General features: G+C 44.1%; 1 protein-coding gene across 3 annotated transcripts in view; it reads right to left on the reverse strand.

Annotated features, from left to right (window-relative positions):
* Positions 1 to 26,546, reverse strand: part of LOC122810380 (nuclear receptor coactivator 5-like) — a 177,045-nt gene extending 150,499 nt beyond the window's left edge. Inside the window, exons 1-4 of one of the 3 annotated variants that reach the window (XM_044081973.1) lie at positions 26,402 to 26,546; positions 26,001 to 26,063; positions 3,308 to 3,380; positions 3,131 to 3,214 (exon numbers count right to left, since the gene is read on the reverse strand). In XM_044081973.1, coding sequence (XP_043937908.1) covers positions 3,131 to 3,214; positions 3,308 to 3,380; positions 26,001 to 26,037 — 194 coding nt within the window. In that variant the 5' untranslated portion in view covers positions 26,038 to 26,063; positions 26,402 to 26,546. The remainder of the gene's footprint in view (positions 1 to 3,130; positions 3,215 to 3,307; positions 3,381 to 26,000; positions 26,064 to 26,401) is intronic. The other 2 variants (XM_044081974.1, XM_044081976.1) reach the window with 2 other exon arrangements.
* Between the last annotated feature and the right edge of the window lie 515 nt (positions 26,547 to 27,061).

A 27,061-nucleotide genomic window follows, 5' to 3' on the forward strand; every position in this document is an offset into this window, starting at 1 on the left:
TCAGTGAGGCTTCTAGTTGATCTTGAAGTAGTTGAGGCGGGCCAGGAGGGTCGCCTCGACGACCGAGGGAGAACGATCCTCCTCCTCCAGCTAGAGAAAAATGAGGTGAACAGAGGGGGAGGAGGAAGAAGCCGATTCCCTTTGACAAGCCCGCCAGAATCGGCTTGTTCTTCCTGTCCCTAATAGCTCAGGGATTAAAGACCGCACAGATAGTGGGCTGCCCCCGAGCATAAAACACGAGTGACCATCCGCCGGCATAAAACACGAGTGACCATCCGCCGGCGAAAGCTAATGGCCACACTCAGTACATTTTGAGAACACCACCTTAGGCCCTTCAGCCATAACACCACTCACTCCAAAACACACCCAAACACTAAGAGGGGGAGGGTGAAAGGCGGGAACTAACAGAAAAACTAGTTTAGAAAAGGGGAACAAAGGTATCTAACTACACTATCTATAACTAACCCAGAAAAAACTACACACTAGAAGATTTTTTTTTTATACAGAAAGAAAAAGGTTCAATCTCACCAAAAGCCAAGTAAAAAACTAAGAACTCTCATAAAATCATCCAAGGCAAATTTTGAGAGAAAAAAATCACCAAGGACTCAAGACAATCATAAGGCCTTCTTTAGCTATGTTAGAGACCTAGGAGGAAGCTCCCAGATATGCTCAGAATTAGTTCAAAATGTGAAGATTACTGAACCTACACACATTGCCAACATACTGGCTGACAGGTTCAGTGCAAACTTCTCTTCCCCCCCCCCCCCCAAAAGGAGAGATCTAAACCAGAGGATTGTAGCCCCCCAAACATCTCCAATGCCCAGGTGAGAACTGCCCTCTCCAAGGCAAAAAACACAGCATCCATGGGACCGTATGGTGTCCCCGGCTGTGTACTCCACGAACTCAATGAGGAATTAAACCCGCAGTTAGGACAGCTGTTTAATCTTAGCCTCGCCTCAGGATACGTACCCAAGGAGTGGCGCACGGCAACTGTGGTCCCACTTCACAAGGGCGGTGCCTCCACCAACCCTGGTAATTACCGTCCCATTAGCTTGACAAGCCTTATCTGCAAAGCCATGGAGAGGATCATAATGGAACTCATAAATAAAGACCTAGGGAACTTGCAGACTTTGGATCCAACCCAGTTTGGCTTTGTCAAAGGCAGATCATGCCTTTTAAACTTGGTTGACTTTTTCGAGACAGTCACCAAGGCCATTGATGAGGGAAAGGCAGTCCATACAGCCTACCTCGACCTGGCAAAGGTATCATCGAAAAACTCATCAGCTTGAATGTAAACCCATACATCACAACATGGGTTGCAAACTGGCTAAGTGACAGAACCCACAGGGTCAGAGTTGCTGGAGCCATGTCAGACTCAAAGCCTGTCACAAGTGGTGTCCCACAGGGCTCAGTCCTGGGTCCACTCTTGTTCGGCATCTACTTTTCTGAAGTAGAAGCAAACACAGGAGGGTTATGGCTGACAAAATTTGCAGGTGACTGCAAACTGGGCGCCATAGTCGAAAACACATCTGACACAGATATCCTTCAGAAGGGCCTCACAGAAACTGATAACTGGTGCCAGAGCCATGGCCTAAAGTTAAACGCCAAGAAATGCACAGTCATACCCTTCGGGAAAAACAAGGTTACCCCTAGCTACCATATAGGTGGCAATCCACTGAGCACATATAGGTGGCAATCCAAGTAGTCATCAGGGATCTGGTGACCCAGGTTGACAGTAGCCTTTCGTTTGACTCACACACCTAACATTTTGCAAGAGAAGCACAATCTTAGCATCATTTTTGAAATTGTCAACACCTCTGTTACTCTCAGGTACACAGACCCATCCTAAACAGGAGGGGAGGGAAAAAAAGTCTTTAAGGATACGTGCCAGTCTGAGGCCTCTTACACACGAAAGCAAACGAGACACAAAAATGCCAACGGATCTTTGCTTATTAGGAAAACAGGCACTGCACCAAGTGTGTGGTGACGATTGGGGAGAGATGGGCGAAGGCTGCCAGCCTAGTCGAATAGAATTTGATATACAATTCTGGCATTTGTAAATAAAATGTAAAAATACAGGCATGTTTGAGTGTAAAAGAATACTGAAATGTGGAACTGCAAAATATGTAACACTGCACTCTACTGGCCAAGTGAAGCAAGTTGCGACCATTTCATGTTAAATGTCTGCTCCAGTGAGTCTGGATGAAGGTTTCATGCCCACTGTTTTAGGGCTATAAAGTTTGACGACCAGAATTTACATGTGGAAGGTGCTTAATTGCTCTGGTTTCTGCTAGAGTGTTATGTGAAATGCCTTGTTTGCCTGGGAAAACCCAAGTATCAACATTTGGGAGGGACCCAGCAGGCATGTGTGTTAGTAATTTCTAAATTACTATTTCTCAGAAGAGACTGTCAGCATTTTGATCTCGATATCAAACTTATCAGCACTCTGCCTTATGCTCACATGCAAGTTTTAGCACAGATTTCTTGTAGGAATAGTTAAAGCTAGTAAAGATTAAGTATTTTTCTTTGAAATCAGACCTGTCCTACTTTATTATTTTAAGAGTGTGTGATCTCTGAACTCTATATCTCTGTGGTGTAGTAGTTTTGTCTTGTGTTTAAATATTTTTAAAACCTACCTGTGGCTGGTTTATGTAAAGAAATTACGCTATATTTATAGAATTTACTGTCCAAACCCTTCCAATAAGCCTTAGACTGAATAGTCACATTACCTTTGGATAATATTGCACAGTAATAATTGGACACCCTTTTAAGGGCCTTTTAGCAGATATTAGCTGGGTGGTGGCAGCTTCAGAAGCAGAGCGATGAAATTCTCATCCCACTGCATCCTGCTTTTATTGATGAAAGCTCAAGTCTCTTGGTTAGCTTTCCTGTCAGACTTCCCGAGAAATAGGAGGCCAAGGAACGGGTCGCAAATAGCACAGTAAGCAAGGTCAGGATAAAAAGGTGCAGTAATCAACAGTCCCATGTAGCTGTAGGCAAACACAATCAGCACATTCAGAGGACCACAACATTCCCCCCAGACAATGAAACTAATTTTACCTGGTTTAAAGAAAACAGTTGCATATCAGGTAAAAGTTGTTGAATTTACAATGAATGTAAATTTGCTTACTTAAGAAGATGTGGAATCCGTCCACGCCCCCCAGGACCAGCAGGACCAGCAGGGCCACCAGGTCCACCCCCACGTCCACGAACACTAAAAAAATGTACATGAAGTACACATACAGTTATAAAAATACTCTGCCTAATCACTCTCAAAACAGAGAAAGCAGCATAAAAACCTGCTTACCTTTTGTTGCCAGCTGGCCTCTGAGTTTGACCACCTCTGTTGACCTTGACCCACGATGAGGACATCTGTACACCTAGAAAAATTGAAAGTTTTGCTATAAACTCAATGCCATGTATACACACTTCTAGATAACATGTCAGGATTATATGTTCACTTCCATATTTCTAGATACAAAAGGATGCAAAAGTTAGCTAATCTCCACATCCTCAGTTATCCTAGTAATCCCACTCCATTATGGAGGCTTTATGCAGTACATGTCAAATTAAATGTCCAGTTGATTTGAGACACAGTAGCCAACTATGGCAGTATGTCAACCTCCTTGAAGTGTGTTTATGTAGCAAACGCCAACGGCTTTGACCACAAGACATTTCATCACAAAATACAGGACACCGAACCCTCTACAATGAGATTACATGCCTTATTTTCACTGGTTAACCAGTCTCCTTAAAATGTAACTTTCCCCCTCAACTGCAATCAAGGCGACAATGCACTGTTGTCAGGCTGGAAATGTGGCGAGCCCAAACTATTAAGTTACCACAACAGTTAATTTTTGCTATTTGTACCAACATTACTGGACTAGTAGACACATGGAGCAGAGCCATCATTTAATCACCCTTGGGTAAACTCTTTCAAAGGTGTTTATGGTCAGCCATCTTATGGTCCCAATTATTCTTCCCCCAATATAAACTTCTTTAACATCAGACACCATTACTATGTTAAGTGAAAGATTACCAGCCAGAAATGGTTAGTCTCACTAGCATGTGACAAATATGAACAGAGCTGATCCTCATCACAAAATGCGCATGAAAAATACGAGCTCATACACCAGTCTGTCACTTAAATTCAAAGCCTTTTGAATTAGACTTGATACAATAGCAACACCAACAAACTTATTATTTTAAAGCTCTCAAGTATACTTCACCCGACATGCTAAAATCTGGAGGTCTTCTGAAGGTCCACCCAGAGGGATTTTTAAATCTTTCAAAACCCTTTTTTAAATGCTCATTGCTAGGGTTAAATACTAAACACTGCCATGTACCAGAACTAAACAGTAATGGATCCACATTCACCAACTTAAAAAATTAGGAGAAACATGACCAAAACCCTCCCCTGTTCATAGTTTTAAGACACCGGTTTATCCGGACTAACAAAACTCGTTACAACATATACAAGCACAAAAGGTTAACCTGTCACAACCAACAAACCTTAATTTATAAGCTCATGCACCTCACCCAAAGCTCAGGACTTCATTTGGAAGCCCTAGAAGGCAATGGCTAGACTCCATAGTTTTACACCAAGCCAATGATAGCTTGGCATTTACAAGCATGGCTGTACAACCCTGGTAGGCTGGGACATGCTACCTTGGAAATACCCACATAAACAGTATTAAGGCTTTACCATAGGAGGTTACTAGGCTATTGGCACTGAGGCCCTTGTAAGCCTAGCCAAGAGTTTAGCCCATGTTTAGACAAGTCAGCAGCCAAAGCCCATGCCCATCAGGGACACAGGTGGAATCCCAGGGGTGTATTGTTGCCCACCCAGTTATCCAGGTTGTGCTTAAAGGATAATGTGGTACTCTGATGTGGAGAGGGAGTCTATTCCACAGATGGGGATGTCCTGTCCCCGGAACACATTTGTAATGCCAATAAGTCCTATTGATATCACAGACCAAGTTGAGGCTGTGCGTACGGGTTGCCAGAGTGGAGCTTGACTTGCAGATATCTAACAGTCCAATCAAGGAGGGGTCTGAGATTGCTTTATATGCCAAATAAAGGTCACCCCTGATGGGTCTTATGAAAAAAGTATAGGGATAGGGCTTTAAGCTTACCTGTGTATGGTTAGATGTTAAGTCCTGGACTAGGAACCTTAGCGGTCTTCCCAGCTGCTGCATGTGCTTTCCTAGGTACATGCCGAAGGGGGTGTTGTACTCAATAATTGGCCTTACAAGGGAAAATACAGGGATGCTGACCTCTGTCCCTGGATGAGATACCCTTACTTGGGGGGGGGGGGCGCATGTAGAAAGCTTTCCATACAATAGAAGCAACGTCAAAAACTCAGGTTGCTGCCAACCTGGGTGCCCAAATCCCTCACTACTGACTGGGGAGAATGACATCTCCACATCACATTAACAATGTCCTATGTACACAAAGGGGATGATTATGCATTTTGGCATTCAGCTTGAGGCCATGCCTTTGGCACCAGTCATTTGTTTGGGTGAAACCCTCTTGGTGGACATTGACATCACTTGGGGTATTGATGACTGCATCCAACTTGGTACACCTCTTGTTACAGTCTACTGCTTGAGGTGGCTTCCCCTATTTTGATCAAGTGGGTTCCAGTGAGCCAGTTTGCTACCCATCTGGTTAACATATGGACCGATACCTAGATGAGAGTTTTACTGTGCCCGAGTGGGGGAAGAGTTTCAAAGGCTTTAGCCAGGTCACGGTAGGTAGTGTGCATGGCCTTCCAATAGTCAGTGGCTTTAGTCACAGTCTCAAGGTCAACCAGATTTAACAGACATTCCCTCCCCTTGACAAAGCCAAACCGTGTGGGGTCAAGTGTTGAGGTTGGTTGCCAATGCCCCTGTTAATGAGGCCCATGATCAGGCTAATTTAGGCTGATGGGTCTATAATTCCGCGGACTGGTGAACGCTCCACCTTTGTACTCTGGCTTTGGTTAAATAGGGTGCCTAATGGTGCTGCAAGTTCATGTAGGATGCAGTCCGGGATGTTATAGGGTCCCATGGAGGCTGTATTTTTTGCCTTTGAGAGGGCAGTTATGACTTGTTCCCTAGAGGAATGTGCTAGGGGGCAGGTACTGGGGACGTCCTGATTTACTGATGGAGGGACAGAGGGGGGGGGGGTGTCTGAATGTCAAGTCGATTTTGAACATATGTGAAAGCCTTATGACAGTCAAGTAGATGTGGGCAATTTGGACTAGAGATGGCTTTAGAGGTTTTACTAGTGCTCTTATTTGCTTGTTCAGGCTAAGGGGAGATGTTATCAATTAGGCACCTGCGTCTTCTAATTTCCTTTTGTCCTACAATTTATTGCAGATGTCCAGACTGTTTCTCTTCCTTGGAGGAGGAGGAGGAGGATTTTGTCCAGTCAGGTATTCCTGATTCGATACATCTATATAAATGCCCGTATGGTACTTTGGTGCCAGTTCCTACAGTGGGGGAGGAGGGGTGGTGAAGCTGTTTATACCATCCCTCAGGAGACTAATCAGCTTTTGGGGGGGGGGGGATGCAGACTTCAAAGGTGACCGCTTCATGGTTAGACCTTACCAGGATGATGGTTAGACCTTACCAGGATGATACTGTAGTTGTGCTGCAGTGGTTACTCATGTTGGATCATGCCAAGTCTAAGACATCATCTCTTGTGGAGATATCGAAGAGCTGTTTCAAGGCATTTGCGACAAGTAGTTTTTCCAATCTATGGTTAGGTAATTAAAGCCACCCAGGATCAGGGTTGAATCTTGAAAGATTTGAAGAGGTCCAGATAGGTGGAGTGGACACTTAATATTTGGGGGCCTGGAGCTAGCAATTAGAATAGGGGGTTCTGTCATAGGTTCATAGGTTTATACTAGGCTATCTGCCCTAAGGCATTTATAAGCCTAGCCCAAATTATTGTGGCTTACGCCACCCCTTATATGAAAAAATACTGTGCCCATTAGTTTGTTGTGCCTCTGTCCAGCAGTGACCCAGAGATGATTCCCGGGGTAAACCTACGATCTCCCATCCACAGGTCTAGATTTCTCTTGAACAGAGTCAGCGAGGTGCTCTGCCTCACATGGACCGGGATTTTATTCCACAGCATAGGGAGTCTGAGTGATAAATCTATCCCTCCAGCACGCCCTATTTATATCCGTGCTAAGGTTTAAGTCACTTGCTCTAGTGGTTTTGGTGGATTTGGATTTTTGAGGTGGAGCATGTCCATTAATTCCGGGTTGGACATGGCCTTGTATGTCAGGCACATGTCACCTCTGAGCAGACGGTATGCGACTGAATAGAGCTGGAGTTTCTTCAATCTGGCAGCATATGACAGATTTTGGAGTCCCTTTATCCTTTTGGTGAGGAACTTTTGGGGTCTCTCCAATTGCTGCAGATGTCGGGTGAGATACATCCCGAATGGGGCATTGTACTCGATCATTGGTCTGATAAGTGAAGAGTACAGGGGAACAATGACCTCACTAGATCTGGATGTGAATCCCTTCATGATCAGGTGGGCAATGTAGAAGGTCTTTCTAACCACTTTAGCAATGTGAGTGTCAAAAGAAAGGCCACTGTCAACCTGGGTCCCCAGGTCCCTGATAACCTCTTCTGTGCTTAGTGGATTGCCACCTATATGGTAGCTTGGGGTTACCTTGTTTTTCCCGAAGGGTATGACTATACATTTTTGGCGTTTAACTTCAGGCCATGGCTCTGGCACCAGCTATCTGTTTCCGTGAGTCCCTTCTGAAGGATATCCGTGTCCGATGCACTTTCCACTATGGCGCCCAGTTTGCAGTCATCTGCAAACTTTGTCAGCCAAAGTCCTCCCATGTTGGCCTGTACTTCTGAGAAGTAGATGCCAAACAATAGGGGCCAAGGACCGAGCCCTGTGGGACACCACTTGTGACCGGCTTGGAGTCTGACACAGCGCCAGCAACTCTAACCCTGTGGGTTCTGTCCTTAAGCCAGTTTGCAACCCATCTTGTGACATATGGGTTTACATTTAAGCTGGTAAGTTTTTCTACAATACCCAAGTGGGGTATTGTGTCGAAAGCCTTTGCAAGGTCAAGGTAGGCTGTATGGACTGCCTTTCCCTCATCAATGGCCTTGGTCACTATTTCGAAGAAGTCGACCAAGTTCAAAAGGCATGATCTTCCCTTGACAAAGCCAAACTGGGTCGGGTCCAATGTCTGCAAGTCCCCTATATCTTTGTTTATGAGCTCCATTATGATCCTCTCCATAGCTTTGCAGACTAGACTTGTTAAGCTTATGGGGCGGTAATTACCAGGGTCCGTAGAGGCGCCACCTTTGTGGAGTGGGACCACAGTTGCCGTACGCCACAATGGTCAACTACATATGGAGTGTCTCTCGTGTGTCATTGACCAGACTGTCTAATATACATTGAAACTCCACGTCCTTTGGCGTTGCTGCCCACAGTTTGGGGTCTGAATGTGTAATAGGATGAGTAACCAGGCAAGGCTGGGGTGCTCACCCCAGCTTTGAACCAGGTTTCTGTGACTTAATGTCAGCATCTTCCAGGGTTAAAAATGTTTGAAATGAGTGCAATTTCATGTTTAGACTTTTTGCATTTAGCAGCATGACTTAGTTTACGTCTTGACATTTTTATGTTGGTAGTAAAGACATAATAACTTTTCCTAAAAAAGGCACTATAGGGGAGGCAAGGGCCTTTGCCAGAAGCCCGGAGTCCATATCGTTCCAGCCTGTCAAGTACTGAATCCCTCTGGAATGACACCAGAAACAGCCAATTGTTAAACTCCATAATTTTCCATTTGTATTGAACCATCTTCAAGCTCAATCATGTCTCTTTATATAGTCCAGGTATGCCTCAAGTCGTTCACACCAACATGGACTAGGATAGTCATAACCGTACCGGTTGTTGACAAACGTGTGAGATACGGTGGAGTGACCTTCTCTTACCCGACCTGATGAGAGGCACATGTGTGTCTCTCAAAATGACACAAGTCTCTCACGACTAGCATGTTGGGTTTATGGTTAGGCCTTAGTGGTTGCGAGACAGTGGTGTATGAACTGTGCATGGTATGTGGTGTGGAGGGCTCATGTATTTTTGACAGAGGTCTTTCTTTAGGTTTATTTGTCGAGGACCTCCGCATATGTGGGTGTGCCAGAGGTGGTGTGATTGTGCCGACAACCTTCAGGGTGCCAGATGAACTGGCTTGTGAGGAAGCCAGAGTAATTGCATCTCTCAAATTGTGTTCCTAGGTGGTAGTAGTAGATGGTTGTATGTGTACAGGAGTCAGTTACTACACAGTCTCAGGACACCCATAGCTACCAGGCTGGCAGGAGAAATAGGAATCCATCCATATCTATCAGAATCTAGACACCAGGGGGGGCTAAGGGGTAGGCTGCTAAAGCCCAAATGGTTAAACCGAAACAAAGAAGCTTAAAACACTTAAAACAGACTAAAAACAGCAGTAATAAATGCAGCAGAGAAGATGTCAAACCCTTAGCTGTTGGACATGCTCCACAAAGAAATCCTAATCCCTCAGAGCCACACACTCCAGGAATCTAAACCTTGTCATCACAATGAACAAAATGTGCTGGAGGGATAGGTCCCTGACCCAGAGACTCTCCATATTCTGGAATAAACTGCCCATACACTTGGCCCTCTTCAAAAGGAACCTTGGAGATTGGATGGGAGAATGGGATAAAGGAGGAATTTAACGAATGGGTACTGGAAATTAATTTTAGAACTATTAGGGAAAACAGACAGAAACTGCTTCAGAAGTTACAGCTAGGCGGTGGGATAAAATAAAGTAGAGCTTAAAATAGGGTAGAAATAAGAGAGATATGGTTAGGTAAAAATTATTTGGAGGAGCTGACAAAGGTTAAAGTATTGCAGAATAAAGTGGATTTCACAGAACAAGGGCCATTGCAGAGTACTAGAAAGAAAAATAAGAAAATACCTGGATAATATGCATGAGTTTAGGACTGCTGTCAAGCAACTTTTTTTTTTTATTATAACTCCAGAACTCTTGGCACAACCACTTAAACAGAAAGCAAAGAGGTTGTTGCCAACTTAGGGAGCATGTAACAAGAAAAGTAACCACAGATCCTGTGGAGGTGGTAGAGGTATACCAGACATTTTATGAACATTTGTGTAAAGCAGAGGAATGTGGAAATCCAAGAAAAAGTACAAATGGAAATATTTATGGAAGACGTAAATATACCAAGGTTAGAGATAGATTAGACCCAACAATTAACAAGATAGGTTCCTGACCCATAGACTCCATACATGTCAAGCAGAGCACCTCCTTGGCTCTCTTCAAAATGAACCTTAACGATGGGATGGGAGATACCCCGGGGATCATGTCAGTTGCCCTGCTAGACACTTGCCCCAGGGATCATGTCAGTTGCCCTGCTAGACAGGGGTTCAGGGAAATAAATATTGTGGGAAGAAATATCCAGGGAATTGTTATGGCTAGGCTTGAAGTTGCCCTGCTAGACACTTGCCCTGCTAGACAGGGGTTCAGGGAAATAAATATTGTGGGAAGAAATATCCAGGGAATTGTTATGGCTAGGCTTGAAGTTGCCCTGCTAGACACTTGCCCCAGGGATCATGTCAGTTGCCCTGCTAGACAGGGGTTCAGGGAAATAATTCCCTGGATATTTCTTCCCACAATAGTACCAACCTATGAACCAATAGCAAAAAACAGATGAAGTAACAGAGTTGGAGGAGGAAAACAAATCCTGTAAAAGCAGCTGAATACTTGGAAAGGGAGAAAGGAGAAACAGAAGATAATTCAAGGTTAAGAAACTAAGGCGGTTGGCCTTCTCACACAAACACACACTGTATTAGGTAGAAAGAGCTAATGACACTACACTGGGAGTAGTGTCCCAGATCAAATTTATAGTAGGGACAGCAACTGCAAAGCCACTAAGTACAAGAACAAGGCAGCAATAGGGAAGGAGGCTGGGAAACTATGGTACAGCTACTAACTATACTAGTTTAGGCAGAACACACTACAGAAATGTTTAATCACAGCTGAAAAACAGCAGTGAGCCACGAATGAAAGTCTTTAACAGACAAAGGAGCAAGGAAAGTCTAGAGAATGCCTTTAACTGCAAACAAATCAGTTTTTGTACTTGCTTCTCTCACTTGCTTAAAGAAAAACAGCTCTTGCACTCGCTTTCCTCACTTATCTAGAGGAAAACAGTTTATACAGGCATGTCCAAGGGTCAGCTCCCAGATGTTCTCTCCTGTCTATCTGGGCATCTTGAGGCAATGTAGAAATTGCTTCATGTACACAGACAACCCTCACCTCCTACCACCCAACATTACAACCTGTGAGATGAACTTGCCAAGCCGGAGGTAAAGCTCTCTCCAACCAAGACTGAACTTGACAGTCATGAAAAGGTAAACATTGCACCACACCACACCACACCACACCACACTCAGTCTTACTAAATGTACACCACCAAAATCCACACCAACAACATTCGGAGGCTCTCAATCTAAGCAACAGAGACCTCCAAAGCAGAAACGCAAGCAACCTCCACCCCCAACACAACCCAAACGACAGCCCGCAGTCTCAGTGTGCAACTCAACCACAGCCAATAAGGAAAAACGTACCCAACACACTAGTCACAGGTGACTTCCCACTCACCAGGCTAAACAAGGTTACTGTCAGCTGCCAGGATCTGCTACATAACCCACGCACTCTGCTCACTCCACAACAAGTACTAATAGGACTGTCATTGTCCATGTTGGTGTGAGTGACCTGAGACGTACCTCCCTGGACTACATGGAGACACAGAAGAGCTCTCCGATCTTTTAGCCCAGGCAGGCATGACCCTAGCCCTGTGTAGCATTTTGCCATTGCCCAGAATGATACTGCAGTAAAAGGACAAAATGACCAACAATTGGCTAAGCTTCTGGTGTCATTCCAAGGGGATCCAGTATCTGTCTGCTTGGGATGACATAGCCCTGTGTAGCATTTTGTCATTGCCCAGAATGATACTGCAGTAAAAGGACAAAATGACCAACAATTGGCTAAGCTTCTGGTGTCATTCCAAGGGGATCCAGTATCTGTCTGCTTGGGATGACATGGTCGGCAGACCACGATGCTTTGCCAGAGATGGCCTGCACCAGTCACCCGTGTGATTCCGGATACTGGCTCTTGCTGCCTCTAGTGCCTTTTTTAGGCAGGGTCCAAATAAATTCACCACCATAACAGAGCAATGCTATTCAATGCTGGAAGTCAATCTCAAAATGCACTCACTCGAGGCACTCTAAAAATGGCGAACATAGATATCTGTGCAGTGACAGACCTGGTTCAAGGCTCCAGAGAGATCCCCTGCACTACCAGGCTATGACTCATACCACACTTTTCGGCCATGTAACCTGGACCAGAACACCAAAAGACAGAGGTGTGTCCATATTCATTAAGGATATCCACACCTCCAGGCTAGTTGCTCAGCATAATGCATCCGAGGTTACCCAACTGCACCTAACTCTGGACAAAACTACAATCCAAATTGTAGCTTGCTACAGATCCCCCACCATGCTGCAGGATTCCCACTTTTATTAATGTACCGGAAAATATTAGAGTTCAACCAAACACCCTAATAACAGGTGACTTCAACTACCCCACCATTAACTGGGAAAAACCACTAGTGTACCAACTTAGTTAAACGCTTTCTGGAATTCATAAACTCCAATGCCCTAGATCAACTTCACACCCCCACCAAGGGCAACAATATCCTAGACCTAGTCATTACCAACAATCCCACACCTGAAGTCAACTCCTCGTTGGTCCGATCATAAGCTAATCACCCTTGATATCTACACCCCCCCCCCATTAAGGAAGCCACTGTAAGAGATTTCTCCAAAGCCATCTTTATGCTTCTTAAGACAGAAGTAAACTTCATGACACCCACTAATATGGACAATACAGTTACAACGGATGAATTCTACACAAATGCACTCTACAAGCACTTCCGCGAGTGCATGGATCATGCTATCCTCCAAAAAAGGGAGGCCAATCTGGAGGTCCCTGCCATAAACTGTACAACAGAAGAAAAGGAAAAAAAAAAAAGGAAAAAAAAAAAGGGAAAAAAAAGTAAAATCCCATGAGTGGAGGAGCTCCCTGGTCAGCCTCAGTAAGAAGCTGAGATCCCTTATAAGATCCCCCAAAGCTAGGTACAAAAACAAAAATCGCCACTAAAACCAAGGACAACCACAAAGCATTCTAAAGCCATGTCAAGCATCTAGATGGCAACATCCAGATCTGCTCAGAGTTGCAGCACAAAGGCACAAAAATTACAGAACTGATATTGCCAAAATCCTGGCAGACTACCTCCCTCTCACCCCCTAAAGGGCCCATATCTATACAGGAAGAATGCAGAGTCCCTGTAATCACAACTACGCAGGTAAAAGCTGCACACTAAAGCCAAAAACACAGCATCCTTGGGACCGGACAACATCCCAGGCTGCGTTTTACACGAACTTCAGAACGAACTGGCTCCCCACTTAAGCACCATGTTAAATAGCAACCTCGCATCAGGCTTTGTGCCCAATGAATGGCACACAGCAACAGTTACCCCACTCCACAAAGGGGGAGCCACCACTGATCCCAGGAACTATCAAGCAAGACGAGCCTTCTGCAAGGCCATGGAACTCAAAGACATTGATAACCTCCAAACTCTGGATCCCACTCAGTTCAGTTTTGTGAAAGGCAGATCATGCCTCCTGAACCTGATCGGGTAAGGTGGTTCACACAGCCTATCTTGACCTCGCCAAGGCTTTCGACACCATCCCCCATTCTGGAATTATAACTAAACTAGGTATAAATCCCTTAGTCACAAGATGGGTTGCCAACTGGCTCACTGATGGAACCCACACTGTAAAAGTTGCAGTGACAATGGAGTACCATAGGGTTTCATCCAGGCTAACAGAAGGACTCTGGCCAACAAAGTTTGCAGATGACTGCAAACTAGGAGCCATAGTCAAGTCCCCAAATGATGGACATCCTGCAGGAGGGCCTCAATGAGACAGATGCCTGGTGTCAGAGCCATGGCCTCAAGCTCAATGCCAAAAAGTGCAGCGTCATCCCCTTTGGTAAAAACTCTATACCCATGAATTACCACATAGGCAGCAATCTACTTAACACCAAATGCGTGATGAGACCTTGGGACCCAGGTGGACAGTAGTCTCTGATAGTTGCACTGTAGTCTCTCCTTTGATAATCACACTGCCACAATAGTCAGAAGTCCTTCTACGTGGCATACCTCATCATAAAAGGGTTCTCATCTGGGGGGGGGGTGCCATTGTTCCCCTCTACTCGTCACTCAGTAGACCCATTATAAGAGTACAATGCCCCTTTTGGAATGTACCTCAAGACATCTGCAGCAGCTGGAAATGCCACAGAAGCACCTCAAACAGGATTACTGGCCTCAAACAAATGCCCTACACAGACTGCCTCAAAAAACTCCAGCTTTACTCCGTAGCATTATCACCTACTCCCGAGATGATCTCTGCCCAACATATAAAGCTACGTCAAATCCAGAGCTGTTGGACATGCTACACCTAAAGAAATCCCAATCCCTCCGAGCTACATGCTCTAGGGACCTAAACCTTGTCACCACAATAAACAGGACATGCTGGAGGGATAGATTGCTTGACAGATGGGTAGCTTGTTCCACAGTATAGGAAGTCTCTGGGACAGCAAAGTTCATTAGCACTCAAGAAAAATCTTCCCCGGGATCACTTCTCTCTGCTGGACAGTGGCATAGGAAAATAAGCTTTCTTGGGTGGTGTAAACTATGGAACCTTGCTGGCTAGGCTTACGTAGGCAGTTGGGCCAATAGTCTAGTAGCTATATGCAACAGGAAGTCAGAACAGATGCTTAAATGGAAAAAAATTCCAGTTAATATCAGATTAGTTTATAGCAATAAAACACAGTAAATGTAGCAAACAAAAAGTTACATAAATTGCTAGAATACGCAATAACACTTGTTATACATCAGATCAGAGTTTTGGTCAGTGCCCTTCCTCAACTCAGTCTGCATAGACCAAAAGTCATCACTGCCAAATCTCAAACCCAGAACCATGTGCACCAGTCAGAGCATCATACCAGTACACCAAATGAGCAGTTTAGAATCAAAACCTAAACTGTGTCTTGAGAGACTACCACCTTCTTATGCCAACCCTTTCCCTAATATTTTAGATTTTAAGAAGATTCACTTAATGGAGAATCTCCCCACTGATCCACTCTAGGGACTTTCCTTTCTGCATCACATCCTACTCCACATTCCTAAGCATATATTCATTCATTCTAATATTCTGACCCTGAATCTTAATTAATCCTACATGAATAGAACTGTAATCTACCACATCTTTTAGTATTGTTTATCCAGTATAGGTTTTACTTCCGTTTCCATTTACTTAATGTGTGCTTTAATATTTACTATTTCCCAGTACTACACTGAATTTTACTATGCACTACTTTTCTACACAGCACCAATTCAAAGACAGTGATGCACTTTCAGCTTGAGCCTGTGAAAAGGCTCAGACAAGTCCAATTACCCTGTATCTGACATTTGGTGACTGGGAAAATCCAACTGGGCCTGGGGAGAAAACCTCCAAAATAAACACACTGTTATACTTGTTAGTAAAACATTTTTAAATATAACAAAGCTAGCTAGCCTTGGAACAGGACAGATATTTGTTTTGAGAAGTTTAGTGGAGATTTAAATACCTAGGAGTTTAGTTATAGCTCTGATACATGCAGGCAAGGCATTTAAACCTGCACTATCCAGTAAACAAATAACTGTCAAAGAGTAGATTGCAATGGTTGATCCCACATGCATAACAACTCTTCACATACCATTACTGGTACTGTTCACCAGTTACTCAAAGCATTTTCACATTTCTCTGCAGACATGCAATACTGAAAGAAAAACTAAGTGGATAGGGGGACAAGTTATATGGACAGCCAGACATTATGGAACTTGTGCCAACTGTGCTTGACTAAGGCATCTACACAATTCATATCAATTTTGTAGGGTCAAAAAAATTTTTGTTCCGTTATAGTTCCAAGTTTGACCAACTGGCTGTGTCATATGGAGGGTTTTGCCCCGACTTACCCATGGCCAAGTTCGTGGGGGGGGGGGGGCTGCCATAGAAACTTGAAAGTTATTCCTCAAATGCACTGAATTCTACACACACACACACACACTCAAGTTTCCATCTGCAGGACTGTTCTGTTGATCCTCAAATTGGCCCACGGTATGCATGTGTTGGGGCTTTAATTTTTCCACCCCACAAACAGCCCCACGTTTATAAATAGAACAAAGTTGACACCACTTGTACAACTTCTGGACAAGTACGAGCTTTACGAAAACCATGTACTTTGAGACATAGGAGGGGAAAAAAAACAAACAAGCATCCTAATTCATAGATATTAAGGAAAGTCTGATGGATTGGGACAAGTTTAAAGGTACAAATAGGACTCTCTTATTTTTGACTCTGCCCCACTCCACAACAAGTTCTGCAACATTCAGTTTTTCATAATAGTACTCATCTACTGCACTACACAGGTCAAGACTACTGTACACAGGGCAACTGGTGCACCAGCACTGCCAATTAACAGCATAGAGAATTAATCATGACCTCAAGCAAACAAGACCATCAACTACTCAAAACAAAATGCTTTTGGGAACAAAATGGCCAAATAAACCCAGAAACAAGAGAGGGCAAGAGAGGGCAAAATAGTAACTGAGACAAACTATGTCTAAACTAGGGAATCTTGACTACAATGCTTCCAGTTTACACTGTAATCCACGTTCAAACTCCCATTACTCAATACCAAAAGGGAGATCTACTGACAAAGGAGCTCAAGAACTACAGCACAGCTCTCAACATTTAGCAAAGATCTTCCTCCAAGCCACATTTGTCAAAACCCTCGGCCAAAACACTATTCCGTACCTGCCAAACTCTGCCAACTCTTCCTCTATGCTAGGGAGGCCATCCCCCCCAGACTAAAATAAGGTGCAAATGAAGGGAGAAAATGGTGCCCTGCAACCATTAAGGCACCATACTGCCAAAGCCTGGACATGGGAAGGTCAATTAACAAAACTGGGATACAGTTTGCCTTTTGTCAGGGGGGGGGGGGGGTTTCATGTCTTAAATTTAACCAACTGAGTCTCACCAAAACCATAGATATGGGGAAGACTGTTCAAGTCACCTACCTCACCTGGCCAAAGCTTTGACACTACTCCCCACTCAAGCATAATTAGGGGCATACCCTAGGGTTCAGTCTTGGGGTCTCTTATGTGGGATACTCTGCTAGCTGCAGGCCAAAACCAGTGGCCTATGGCTAATCAACTTTGCAGATGACTGCAAGCTGGGCACTGTCAATTCCCCTAGTGATGCAGACATCCTCAAAGGTCTCAAACAAATGACCAGTGCCAGAAATATGGCCTCAAGCTGAATACCAAAAAAATGCATCATCCCCTTTAGGGAGAGTGACGCCACCACACATTATCACACTAATAACGTCTTAAGCACACTATCAGTTGAGACTGATTTGGGCACTCATGTAGACAGCCACCATGTTGCTTCGGTTGTAAGGAAAGCTTTCTACATAGACCACCTCATAGAAAGAAGTTGCATCTTACCATAGCATTCCATCTGCGTTGTAGACCTTTGTTCATTCATTACTATTAGGACCTCGGTACAGTCTTATGGCAGTTTCCAAGCTCGCACCAGCCAAATACTAGCTTAAGACCTACTCCCACTAGTTAGTCCAGATAGTGTTTGCCTGCCCCTACATAATAGACGTAGTAAATAGAAGAAAAAAAGCCTCTGTCTGAGCAAATACCATAATGGAACATTATGTTAAGACGTCTGATGTTGTAAATCTTTGTTCATTAAATAGGACAGTGTCCCCAAGCTACTTGGGTGGCCCTGAGGAAGGATATTCCAGAGTACCATAGAACCAAAATATGCTAGTCCCCTGAAGGCCAAATCCAACTTGTAATGAGAGATAAAAAGGTATGAGGTCTTGCCCAGAGGTGCTCTGGAATGAAATGCTACAGAAATAGCCATAGATCTGGTAGCATGAGCATTTATTCTGGAAGGTAAGGACAGCTTATTCTGTTAGTAGATAAAAAGGTAATGTTTCCAAGTCAGGAGGATAAAGTCACTTTAGAAACAGGCTTACCCAATCTGGGTCATGCAAAGGCCACAAACAATTGATCCGTTCTCCAGAAAAGATTTAGCCCTGTCCAAACAGCAAAGGTACTAAAGCACATCAAGGGTGTGCAAAAGGTACTCCCCCTCTATTAGAATGCAGAGGGAAGAAAAATTGGCAGGTCAATAGATTTAGGAAAATCCAGAAGTGACCCTGTGCAAGAAAAAAGGGTCAGTACGAAGAGACATCCTATCCGTGTGGCAAATCAAGTAAGGCATCCTGACACTAAGGCCTAAAGCTCAGATATTCTTCTCGCCGACTACTAGAAGCAAGGTTTTCCATGACAAAAATGTTTTAACCTCACATGAATCAAAGGGCTCAAAAGGAGGACCTGTGAGAGACTGAAGTACCATAAAGTCCCAGAGTTCTAAGGGAAGCTTGACATGTAATACTCCTTTCAAAAAAGTCTTGCATAGGCTGTTTGGCAATTTAAGAATGATAAAAGTCCATTACGAAATTTGGCGATAACTGCTAAATGTAGAGTGTATGCTGAGGCTCCTGCATGTAAGAGTAGTCTGGTATTGTAGGATCTTTTGAGTAGGCATAGAGAAAGGGTCAAGTTCTGATCTTTGGCCCCAATAGAGAACCTAGTCCATTTACTAGAATAATCTTCCCTGGTGAAGGTGTGTGATGCCAGAAGAATTTCACAAACAGGAGATGGGATGTCAGGCAATCACTGAATTGGAAGAACCAAGCTTGAGACTGTGGAGGTTTGGATGAAATAATAGGTCTTTGGAATGATCCAGGATCCACGGGGTTGTGAATCAGATGAGACCATAGAAAACAGGAACCAGACTTGACTGGGCCAGTAGGGGACAGCGAGGATCAGTGGTCCCCCTGAAAGGGTGGGGGTCATGGCAAAGTAGCTTCTGCATTTGTAGTTTAGCCGGGAAGCAAACAGATCGCAATATTTGCCCCAACTTTGGAAGATCTGATCCGCTGTTACAGGGGGGTTGAGGGACTACTCATGAGGCATTAGGATGTGCCAGCTCAGATTGTCTGCAATAAGGTTGGAACTCTGGAAATGTTAATCACTATAAGAAAGCGACAAATCCTCATGGCTTCCTGCCAGGGGGGGGGGGGGGGGGAGACCTGGTTCCGCCTAGCTTGATATACCAGACAACCGACACGTTTGACTGAACTGCAATAGCCCCATGGGGTTCCAACACTAAGAACTGCCCTCAGTTCCAGGACATTTGTGCAAATTGGACGGCAGCTTTTCTATTTCCAAGGCTGCCAATTCCCTCCGATTGGGTGGTACATCGGGGATTCGTTTGATGGGTCTGAGAATTAAATTGAATGGTATTTGGTAGCCTCTAGGTATTCTCTGCACCCAAACATCGGTAGTAAGATGCCAGGCTGGTAGGTGTAGAGAAAACAACCCAACTGCTTGCAATCAGGCCACTGCTCAGGAGCGCTGGTAGGGTCTGCCAGAGAAAGAATCTAGTGCCCTGGTTATGTGAACCCCCTCTACCCCAAAAGGGAAGTCTTCCATACGAGTTGCCCCCTCTGTCCCAGGGGGACTGTTCACCATGAGTGTCACGAAAAGATCCTTGGGATCTCTTGAACCGGCTTTCCTCCTTTCTGGTTCCTGTACAAGGTCCTTCCATCTTTCTCACTATGTGCAAGTGTGTCTCGTACTTTGGGTCCGGAGAGTGCAGATTCGTCGACAGGTGCATTGACTAAGGAAGATTTAGAGGGGTCTGCAAAGTCACAGAACTGCATCAAAGCATTACATCTCATGACAATGCCTGATGTGGCAGCTCGAGCTGCGCCTTTGTGGTGAAATATCAATTACATCGAGGGGTTCCGAGATGGATTCAAGGGTAGCTAGCTGCAAGGTGACAGTATCACGCAATACCACAAAGAGGAAGATATATCAGAAAAATAGGTCTCTCTGTAGGCAAGTGAAGTGTGCCAGACAGTTACCTTCGCCATTCGGTCGCTGAACTGAAACATTGGTCCGCTTCCCTAGTCTGCCCATGGTTCAGAACTCCGTTTGGGAGGATGGACAGTGGAGCTATCTTCTGCCAGTTCCCTCTTCAACAATCACCTGTTTGGACCAGTGGGGCTGGTCTTCAGGTGTAGATAAAAATGGTCTGGCCTCCAGGGGGCAGGTTCTACGTTGTCCAAGGCCTTCCAGACATGTTGCATAAGGAGTTTAAACAAGATCTGCCGGTAAGAAGTAGACAGTCTGGCAGAGAAGGCCTGCAAGAACAGAACATATTCATCAGAAAGGTTGGGACTTCCCAGTCTCCCTGCTGCTTGAGAATTTCAAGAATGTCCAATGCGATGTTATCGGGGGGGGGGGGGACAATGGGGACCCTTCCCCCTCATTGCTATTAGTGTCTGATGTCATTGGTGCTGACTGCGAGCCTTCAGAGTGAAGGACCCCCTCCATAATTAGGACACCAGGCCTACCAGAGGAGGAATGGGAGCCTGGGTCACACCCTACTCTGGAGCCACCCACCTCCAGATGAGGCACGCAGAGGACTGGAAGCCGGAGCCAGAGCCAGCAAAAAAATAGGAACAGGGCTAGGTACCAAGGCACAAACAGTCCCAAGCACTGCTCCAAGAGAGCATTGGCGATGCAGCAAAGGTTTTGTCAGTGCCAACAAGGAAAAACTGCTGTCTGAGACGAGACAGCAAGCACCAGAGTGGACATCGGTACCACGATCTGTAAAAAAAGGCTGGAGAAGGATAAACAGGGGAAGCTGTAGTAAAAGATTCAGAGCCAAGAGGGACAGAAGGTCTAGCTGGAATAGGCAATCCCCTAGCTGACAGAAGCTGGACGACAGAAGGTTGCTGAAGGAGAATCAGGTCTTTCTAGAAATGGGCTAAACCTCTGCCCTAAAAAAAAGGGTCGCAAGTTGGAGTATCTTGTCCTTGGCAAAGGGTTTTTGCAGATGATGGTGCCGAAGAAGCTGTCGCAGGTACAGCCAGAGCCAATGTTGGATCCAAGACAGCAGCGAAGTCAGTGGTGCTGAGATTGGAACTGAAATATGGTGTGATCATGGATGGCACCGAGGGAGATGTTTGCCTGGTGCTGAAGAGATCTGCGCCAAGGAAGCACAGAGCAGACTAGGTTCCATAACAGACATATGTAGAAACTGAGTGACTCGGGTTTTCTTTGTTTTTTGGCCTTTGGATGGGGTACGAGACCTCAGACCCAGATAGAGCCTGCAAAAAGGTCTTGATTAAACCTTTTAAAATACTTAGTATTTTTACACACTGCTAGTGTACAATTACTAAAACTAACACAAATGTCAAGTCAGCTTTAATATGATCCACACCCAAGCAGTAAACACAACGAGCATGTGTATCCAAGTTAGGCATCTTACAAGCAGACTTGTCACTTTTTAAACCCAAACTTAGATTTGTCGGACATAGTAAGGCAACAAGGCTATCCTGTAGAAAACAAAATAAGGGAGAGAAGGGGTGAGAGAATACCAACGATGGTATTTAAAAATACCACAAGTGGTAAGGAAGGGCCTGTCAAAGGCAGGAGAGAGGAACATTACCAATAGATGTGTGTGTAATGTGCGGCCTCAACCTGGTCTGCGACAACAGGACAAGTTTGTCACAGACCCCCCCCCCCAAATCTGTGGAATAGACTCCCTCTCCGCATCAAGCAGAGTACCCCTTTACAAGAAACCTGGATGGGACACAAATTATATAGCTGGGATTCCACCTGTGACCCTGATGGACAGGGGCACCGGGTGCCGACGTGTGTATGTATGTATAAAAGAAACCACAAACACATTGGCTAAACTCTTGCCTAGCATTATTTGGGCCTCTGGGCTAATAGTCTAGTAACTTCCTATGATTAACTGCTAAAACAGGTCACTTACAGAAGTTTGCCACTATACTGTGGTGGTGGTGCTGCTGTAGCATTGCCGCCTCACAGTTAAACGTTGCCCGTTCGATTCTAAGAGCGTCTTCTGTGTGGCAACATGCGTAAATGGGCATTCCTTCGTTGAAGGTTGCACGTTAGGCCCAGCAAGCCAGCACATAAAACTCTACTGCCAATCATTAGCGAAATGTGGCGACCCCTAACCGGGAAAAGCCAAAAGACACAAACAGAAGTTTGCCACTAATAAAATAACGAGTGAGCACTGTTTGCAACTCCCATAAAAAAAAGGAGAAAAACACAGCTGGTGCAATTTAACTGTGGACATTATGCCAAATGCCACAATGGGCGAACATATGACAGATACAGCTTTTGGACAGTAACTGTTCTGTACATTCCAAGGGGCGAATTCAGCAGGCACAATCAGCTGTGAAGACCTCCATATCCCTAGCATTTTCTAAATTTTAAAGTGGATACATCACTGCTTTTAAACACACTACATAGAAATTGAATCAAAATTTACTACAACCGAAATGCACACAAAGGTTCATTAATACAATGGAAAACTTTGTGGAAGACTCCCCTCAAGCCATTAAAAGAATAAAGTGTGTACTAGTTTCTCAGTCTACCCCCCCCCCTCCAGTGACCAGTAATCTTACAGAAAAAAAGCATTTACTTCCCCAGTGTGCATATAAAATTTCCACTGGTCAAACACCCCCCCCTCCAAAATACAAGCAGCCGTGTCATAACCTTCAACCTAGAAGCAAGCATTAGTTACCAAAGCGAATTACTACCCCATCCAACCATATGCCAACCTGCTTCCTAGATCACAACCCTACAAGCTTCACGAGGCAGACTTCCAGTGCTTCCGCCCTTTTACAGAGTCCTGCCCCAGCCGTTCAGCATCCCAGAATCAGACTTCACTGCACTAAAACATCTCCTCCAACTCTAGGAATCCTTGCCAATTAATCTTAAACCACCACCTAATATTATGCCACTACCAAATCCAAGTCAATTTGCAAATGCATCCCCAAGATCACCTGACTTCACCAGCCCAGCAAATTGTATTCCCCACACTGTATATTAAAAAGCAAGCAAGTCCCCCCCGTCAGCCCAATATTATAAAACTCCACTGATAAGCGTTTTCATCTTGGCTGTCAACTGAGTTGTGCCCTGAAGTGGGCAAACGAAATGTGCGCACACAAGTTTCAGACTTATGGGAATTGTTGCCACACGCACATGCAACCACCACTCAAACCATCTGATTTTCAATGCATGCATCTTAAGCCATTTCATCCTGGCATATAAACTCTTGCTTTCTGCACTGCTTACATTTTTAACACCATACAAATTTTTACCATCTCTACAAAACACCTAGTCCTGCTAACAATGTGGCATGTAATTTGGAGTCAACAGCAATATTTGCACGGTTAAAAATGACTTTACACCTCTTCCTATTCTTATCCCAATCCCCCCCCTACACTTCTAACTGCTCTACATCCAAACATAACCCAATTGCAGTGCCATACATTTAGCAACTCTTGACGCAGCCACTTAATTGCTGTAACCCAGCATGCCCTTTAGAAACTACTATTATAGCTGTTACTACCCTTCACCTGCAGACATTGATCGACACCGAATCAACCGCAACATTAGCCAACTACCACACCCTCCTCACTAACATTGACATTTACAAATTAGTCACCAGAGCACCAACACTGCACCAAACAAGCCTTCTTAGATTTAAGATGCCTTTGTACCACACTTGGACAAAATAAGTGGGCCATACATGGTTGCACTGCCACATACTCCAATAACACCTGCTGAAACCTGACAGAAAAAAAGTCACCATACACAACTGGCTGAAAAGCCACCATACACAACCCTTTGAATAGGACCATGTATGTAAAGCAAGTCCTTTAAATTACTAATTTTAGTGACCAAGCTATGCCCCACGGGAGGGGGGGGGGGGTAGAGTGGAAAATATCCTACCCTGAAAAATCCCACTACATACATGAAAATACTAAATAACCAGAACATTGACTAGTTTATAAATAGCAACACCTACCCGATTCCATAATCCTATATAGCTTTACATATTTTACATTGGTCACGATCAGCTTTAGACTGAACTCTTAAGACCACAACAAAATGAACGCAGCTCGTAGCTCTCAAGACAGCTGGAGTGGCCATCTACCCACTTCTGCTCCCAGAAATAAATTTTAAAAAGCAAGTTCATAACTCAAAATAAACTTTATAGTACTATAGACCAAACAAAATAGTACAATACAGAGATGGTTCAACGAATATGTAAGCCACCCCAACAAAAATCAGACTCCCAAGAAATCGCCCCAATTCCTCTCTTCAATCGAAACCTGACTGCACACAGTATGCAGCCTTGCGTTACTAATTTCCCTTTGCAGGGAAGCATCCCCGGCAACAACCTTGTGCGCCCCCCCCCTTCAATATACCAACTCCAAGGAGGAAGAGGGTATACAAAAGTATGAACACTCATGCTGTTATAAGCAAGTCTAACCCACTTCCCTCGCTAACAAACTACTTACTATAATGAACTTGTATGACCTGGCATCCTAGAGAAATTTACGTTTGCAGCAGCAGCCCATGTTTTGTCACATTTAAGTCGTTGCTGGCATCGCCCGCACATATTTGGAAAACAAGAAATTAAAGTCTAAATATCACCTCTCAGCATTACTGGAGAGAAAACAATAAACGCTACATGACTAGACAAGCGCAACACTATTTTGAAGCCACCTTACTGTAGAACCTAACAATGTATGCGTGATGTCTGCATGTCATTCATTAATGTGCATATCCCCAAAGACACTAGTTCTGTCAATCACTCCAGTGACGCCAATACCTGCGCGAAACGGATGGTGAGCCAGTACGCTACAACAAAACCCATAAACATAGGCATAGTGAAAAATATAAACAGAATACATAAAATAAAGTGGAAAAATCACACGGAGATACCAAATGACATTACTTGCTTATAATGCAAGGACCCACCAGCATCTTCAGCTAACACATTTGGATCTATACAAAATACAGCATATTTACCAAACTCATTTTAGAAGAAAACTAAGCTTCCTGAACTCTGCTCATATGTCTAATTTTAAACCCTACTATTGTTAAATATGTCGGTTGCCCATAGGTACACCGAAAACTTTGACCTACCCATCCTTCCCATAAACACGCACGACTAAGGGTACAAGCACATTTTCTGAACAGATGTGTAAGAGTGATAATAAACTACTTACCCTACCCACTCTTTAGTAAATATACTCCACACGAGTAACTGATTAATATGCGTGCCATAAAATGGAGTCAGATCACACCAAACTCTCACAATTGCGAGAATCAATTGTCGAGGGTGCACCCAACCAAGTTCTCCAGTAGCTTAACCACTACGCTACAATACACAAAATGCCGTAATAACTTACGACTAAGCATCGATTTTAAGTGCTGTTAACCCCATTCTATTTAATTGGTAAAGCTATTCAACTAATACGAATTTCACTACGAAGAGGATATAAATCTGATTAGTGGTGCAGCATGATCTCCTCGTGGACAGACTGAAACTGCGACGCCCACGCGCTATACGACACGACGAAGCGCTAGGCCTTCGGCCCTCTCAAAGCACTATATATCCCCCCCACAACAAAAAAACGTTTTTTTTTTCAGTACACTACCTAACGACGGGCTGATATGTAGTCCTTAACGCACTAACTTTTTTATTCAACGTCAAGATACCCACAGGAATATATACAAGTGTAATAAATTAAGCACTAAACAACAATGCATCACACAAGACAAACCTTAGCATTACACAAAGATTTTAATTTCACCTTAAAAATACTATAAAATAGCGACTCTTACCTTCTAAGAGGCTTTTTGGGGCACTTCGGTTTTCCATAATGGACTCCCTTAAAATATCGACTGCTGTAACAAAAAAATAAAATAAAAAATGGGGATAGGTCACTCAACTTTGTCGCATTTATAAAAGACAAAAATGAAAAAACGTCAGTTTAAAACAAACACGAAGTACACTGCTATCCCGCGCGTTAAAATTGCTGGTTAGTAACATAATACTAGCAAACACAGCGATTTTATTGTTTTGCACGCAATAATTATAAATTAATTCATTCACAGCATGGTGGGCCTAGTGCTGTAGAAAACGATCAACAACGTTACGATGCGGCAATAAACATTAGAAAATTTAAATGGCCAATATTAACAAATGAATGTACAAAAAATCTCTTACTAAATAACAAACTTACCCAGTAAAGGTCGTTCGCGCCAGAAATTTCAGGGACTCCTATGATATGTTCAGTGGATGCGCCCGTTCTTCTCCCTGCTTTGGTCGAAATGGACGAACTGTTGTATGTCACCAGCTTCTCAATGGCGCACCCTACAGGTGACTTTGGCCGTTGCTAGGGGGCGGTTCTTGGCAACTGCATGCTTACTGTAAATCGAGCTAGGATTTCTATTTTTTTTCCTTTCTTTCCCCCTCCCCCATATTGAGATGGTGTATAGTGGATACACTGAGCATTTTGATTAGATGCAGCGTTAACTATTTTTATTGCAATTTTGTTGGAGGTGTTGTCAAACAGTGACAGTAACGTGATGAAAAGAAAGAATATGCTGTAAAACGGTACTTGGAAGTAAGCTGTATTATGGTAAAAGTCTAAACAAATAAATAATATGGCGTGCCGTACATTCATACTATAATAGGGGAGCGAAAACCCGGTAAGAGTTGTGGATGGGTTCTCACCATTATAGGTTCATAGGGGGGTACTAGGCTATTGGCCATAGGGCCTATATAAAACTAGCCAAAAAGGTACCCTGGCTTTCGCCACCCAAGAAAATTATTTTCCTGTGCCCCTGTCGAGCAGAGTCATAGAAGTGATCCCGGGAGTGAATTTCCTATCCAATCATCA

This window comes from Protopterus annectens, chromosome 8.part1, assembly GCF_019279795.1.
Source record: "Protopterus annectens isolate FY-2018-M chromosome 8.part1, PAN1.0, whole genome shotgun sequence".
Taxonomy (NCBI): Eukaryota; Metazoa; Chordata; order Ceratodontiformes; family Protopteridae; genus Protopterus; species Protopterus annectens.